The 5,072-nt window shown below is 35.4% G+C and overlaps 2 protein-coding genes across 2 annotated transcripts; one reads left to right on the forward strand and one right to left on the reverse strand.

Annotated features, from left to right (window-relative positions):
• Window positions 1-1,063: 1,063 nt before the first annotated feature.
• On the reverse strand, window positions 1,064-1,825 carry LOTGIDRAFT_155201 (hypothetical protein; the record flags this gene model as incomplete). Its single annotated transcript, XM_009065695.1, has 1 exon — window positions 1,064-1,825. One exon carries the CDS (start codon window positions 1,823-1,825, stop codon window positions 1,064-1,066), a length of 762 nt encoding a protein of 253 aa, XP_009063943.1.
• Window positions 1,826-2,059: 234 nt separating this feature from the next.
• On the forward strand, window positions 2,060-3,112 carry LOTGIDRAFT_155202 (hypothetical protein; the record flags this gene model as incomplete). The annotated part of the gene is made up of 1 exon (XM_009065696.1): window positions 2,060-3,112. The coding sequence occupies one exon, from the start codon at window positions 2,060-2,062 to the stop codon at window positions 3,110-3,112; it is 1,053 nt and encodes a 350-aa protein (XP_009063944.1).
• Window positions 3,113-5,072: the final 1,960 nt, after the last annotated feature.

A 5,072-nucleotide genomic window follows, 5' to 3' on the forward strand; every position in this document is an offset into this window, starting at 1 on the left:
ACGGATGCATAAACATAGTCAACAAGTGGTTGCCTAGCAAGATACGCCCACTTCCTTCATAACAATTTTCAGTATATCAAAGGCAATCACCAATTAGTGTCAAATCGTACCAAAAATCTAATTTGTCAAAGATATTGTTGATTTAATCAAACGCACAAATGTTCATAAAATTCTGACTTTTACCTCTATCACGTTCACAAGCCAACAAAATTTTCACGCGATTTTACTAAGTCAAAGGCAATAACTCAAATTCCGTTCACCGAAAAATCGTTAAATTCAAATTTGAACAAGATCTCAATGAAAGATTAAAATCAGATCATAACTGTAGTCTCTATAGAATTCACAAACATATTTTGACGCGTTTTTGCCATGTCAAGGGCAGTAACTCAAAAACATTTTATCGAAAAAATTCGAACTTGTCAAATATCTCATCGATATCAAGGAATTATCACACCAAATTTCTTTAAAATCAGATAAAACTGTAGTCTGTATTGTGTTCACAAACAAATTTCGACGCGTTTGTCATATGTCAAGGGCAATAACTCAAATTTGAACAAGATCTCATTGTAATAAATGATCACACTAAATTTAATGAAAAGCAGATAAAAACTGTAGCCTCTATTGTGTTCACATGCCAATTGTGGGCGGACAGACCGACGGACCGAAGGTGGACAGTGGTGACGATAATTTACGACCACATTATAATGTGGGTGGAGTAACAAAACGGTAAAATGCAAACACAAAAAATAAAACGTCCATCAAAAATTCGGAAAACTTCTGAAATCTCATCAATATACACACATGTTTACACCCACCAAGTTTCTTAAAAAAAACAGTATCGCGTTCAAAAGACAATTATGACCGCACTATAATGTGGACGTACAAAAAATACAGAATTATGCTCTTTAAGGGCTCACTGCTATCTTCAGTCAGCTTGCTAATATATGATACTGCAATTTTGCTTGGTATACTTAAGCACCATGATAACTGCCCATGCCGTTTGAGTGCTGTCATGAAAATGGAGCGTTACGTGAAATGGCCCTTAACCTGCATCTGCATATACTTACATATTATCATTATTAGGTATATCTGTTGCTTGGAAAACACAGCATTTTTCTCGATGTATCTTTGTTGATGGAGCAGATCGTTTGGATGGTAAAGTCATATGTGGTTCTGATGTATGTCTTGGTATTCTGTTTTCCAAGGCAGTATCAGTATTGTTCCTTTTGTCTTCCATTATCAGTGATTGTATTACGGGAATTTGCCTGTGACCTGTGTTTTTAACCGATGGCTTGGATTTGCTCTGTTGCTCGTTCACACCCCCGTCTTTAAGAGAAGCGACTTGTTTTTGCTTGAAGTTATTAATAAACGGCTCGTGATATCCATACAGATGATTACTTTCAGTGATTTTACTAGTACTGGTACCATAATTCCATCTTGGTTTTGGAGCATGTTCTGCCGAATGCTTAGATTGGTGGCTTTTGGATCCTTCTTCCAAATTGGAATCCAATCGTCCTTTTCTGATACCAGTTCTTCCACCAACTCTTTTCGAACCCTCGTCATAGCATTTCAGACAACCCATTTTGGAAAACTCTTCAGCGAAAGCTTCCTTCTTGCTTTCTCTAATTTCTGCCATGGTCGGTTTCTGGTTGGTAGACTTCACATTAGGATTATTTGCCCGAAAGGCTGATCTTTCCAGTGCTTGCTGTCTGATATCATTCCCGTGTTTTTCCACTTCTTCCTTTCTGCAAGCTGCAATATCTTTGATTCTTTTAATCCTCTCAAGTGGCGCATTGGCAGAAGCTGAATCCGATCGAGTCGGCATTGGAGTTATAGGCCTATTAGTTGTTTTTAGTAGACTTAAACGTAACCCGATAGCCTATTTACAACAATAAATGGAGCGAAAGTGACAATGCTCCAGCGTGGATACTGTGACGTCATAAAGAACTTCTATGACGTTAATTTCAAAATGGCCGCTTGCATGGAATCTGAAAATTGTCAGTGTTATTAGATCTAGTACTACTACCTATGCTTTGGCGAATCTACTCAAATTTTAGCTATGGGTTCTAATCATTCGAAGACACAAAGACCAATGACTTATATTCAAAGACCTGGTCAATATGGACAAACTGAAGACGAAGTTGTCAATTCTTTACCGAATGTTGAAGATTCTAGTCGTTACAGATATCTACCACCAAGCATGATTTCTGATTCAAATGTTCTAATGGCGAGATCAAAGAGAAAGACTTGTACCTCAAACCCAGAAAATACATCGCCATCAGTGGTAGGCCTACGATCATCACCCGGTGTTGAAGATTTGTTAGATATTGAATTGCCAATGGCAATGGATGCAGATGTTAGTAGTGATGATGCCAATGGTTCGGTGAATGAAGACTGTGGTGTTGAAATTGACATTGACGACATTTCTGTCAGTAAAAAATCGAGAAGAAAACCAGTTGAGAAAAGAGAATATTTCTTCAATAAAGGACGAAAAGAAGATGTAACTGCTAGTGCTGATAATGATTCTTACAATAACCTACTGATTGATGATAGCCGCTCTTGTGAAGGTGTTGAGGCTACTAAGCCTACAAATGAAGGTGGCAATACTGCTGAACCCAAGGATTGGAAGGTGTGGCCAATAGAATCGCAAGAACAGAAATATCAAGATGATCAATTTTTAGAGATACTTAAAGAGACACCCACCCGAGCATGTCACAGTAAGAAATACTCAGATAACAAAGTTTTTAAGGAACAAGACCTCGCACCATTGAAACAAGAACAAAGCTCAGAGGGCATCAGAAAGCAATTGTATCTGCAAGGAATCATCGCCGACGAAGCTTCAGAAACTGATTCTAAGGAAGACTTGTGGGATAAGAGTTTCATAAGGGAATGTGCAGAGTCAAGACTGGAACGACCAAGTCATGTGCGACTTCCTCCAATAAAATCCTTAGACAAATTGGCTTTTGCAAATAAACGGTTTGGATTTCGTCAACGCGGTTGTTCTACAGCTAAAGTGAATGGTTGTGAAAGGTCTGATCACGAAGAAAAAGGGTCACAACAACTAAAGACTGACAAAATTCTCCACAAAATTGATACTTTAGATCTAGTGTGAAATAAATATATCATAACAGAGTGTAAGCTTATAGCATATACAACATTATGTTCCTTTGTACATTATTATCCATATTATTATCTATCCGTAGCTTTTACAATCCCATATTCTCACCATTAGATACTATTAACCGCCCTTGGCAGACCATACGTCACCATTCAATTCATCAGGATTGTCGTAGCATTTGATGCGATTAATTATTTTATTTCAACTATGAAATGTCGATTTTCACTAATAGGTCAACATTGTAGGACTGATAATAATATTAATAACATTAGAAACATTTCTATAGATCCATACTATAAAAGATCATGCAAAAAGGTATCCTAGAACGTGGTATTACTCGTGTAGAAGTGAGTTTCTGATATAAAGGGAAACGTTTTTCATGTACTAGACTGACTCCTAAGCCTGGAGGTATATCGAAATAAAGTCTGTTTTAACTGCTATCTCCGCTAAGACGGAATTTTTAATGTTTCGTAAAAATCGTTTAGAGTACAAACGCTCTTTTAGTTTCGAGAAAACAATCTTACAGACTTGGTTAAAATCGCTTGATCTTGTGGAAATTCGGTGACATCGTAAAACCTGTGACTTAATTATACCAGAAAAGGTATGTTTTGGGTGAAATGAGCTCTTATGCAGCAGTTTCCTTAAAATTACTGACCTCTACTAACATACTACAAACACTACCAATATCCGTATCATTACTGATCTCTACTACATACAACAGTCAACCACTACCAATATATATATATCATTACTGACCTCTACAACTACGCACTAAAGTCAATGCTGATCTCTACAACTACACACTACAGTGAAACACTACCAATATCCGTATCATTACCGACCTCTACTAACATACTACAGTCAAACACAATCAATATACTGGACTACAAACTACAATCAGGCACTATCAATTAAATTCCTATCTTTGAAAGTGAGTTTATTGAACAGCTAACTGAATACATTCAAGTATGTGCTGCATAATATTTGTAATATACCAAAAATCATATAATTAATAACTGTAATACTGTAATACAGTAATACTGAGTAGGCTATTTTAAAATTGGAAAGATATTCTACATTTTGTTTATTTTTTTCTTGAACTATGGGAGTTCATTTGATGTATTTGTGAATATGATAAAAGGGAGTTGGGCTATAATCAATATAAAGCAAAATGTATTTATATAGACTGTGAAGATATATTTATCATATTTATGTACATTTACCCCCTTTACCTAGAAATAAAAGTGATAAAAAGTCAAATTCTTTTGGATCTAAACTTCTTTCATTTTGTAAATCTACATCTTGTTTAATAGCAAATGGTGGTTTAGGTCTAGATGCATCAGACGGTAGAATAACTTTCTGTAATAAAAAGGGTGAATCTGTAATTGATTATTTACTTGTCCCATGACATTGTATATACTTTAGTGTATTAGAAATGGACGAGTTTTCTGATCATGCACCCATTGAGTTCAAAATTAGTTGTCAGAAGAGTAAGGCCCAGAAAGAGAAGCTATCTGGCAAATAAAATGTTCGAGTTATCATTTGGACTAAAAATTAAGATTGTAAAATAGAATTTCATTTTGTTAATAAATGTCTCCCAATCTTTAATACCCATCTTGAAAACTTGTGTAATCCAAACCAGACCACTATTGATGAAGTAATTGAGTTTATAAGTACAACATTACATGATGTTATTGATTACGTCTATGGTAAAACTATTAGTAAACATAAGAATAGTTAAGGCAATACAATGTTTGTGGGTTACACAAATAGCATTTATATAAATTATCAGTGGTAAATAAGTTGTAATAATAAAGTTTTGAAAAATGTAGTCTTTGTTCATTCCATTCCTGTAAATATTGATCCCTTAGTCTCAGTTTCATTATATCAAAGCATGGAACTCGGTCGTCCTGTTGTGTCCATAGATAGCCAAGACCCAGTTTGTCTAATAAAA

The sequence above is a fragment of the Lottia gigantea genome (assembly GCF_000327385.1).
Source record: "Lottia gigantea unplaced genomic scaffold LOTGIsca_7, whole genome shotgun sequence".
NCBI classification, from domain to species: Eukaryota; Metazoa; Mollusca; class Gastropoda; family Lottiidae; genus Lottia; species Lottia gigantea.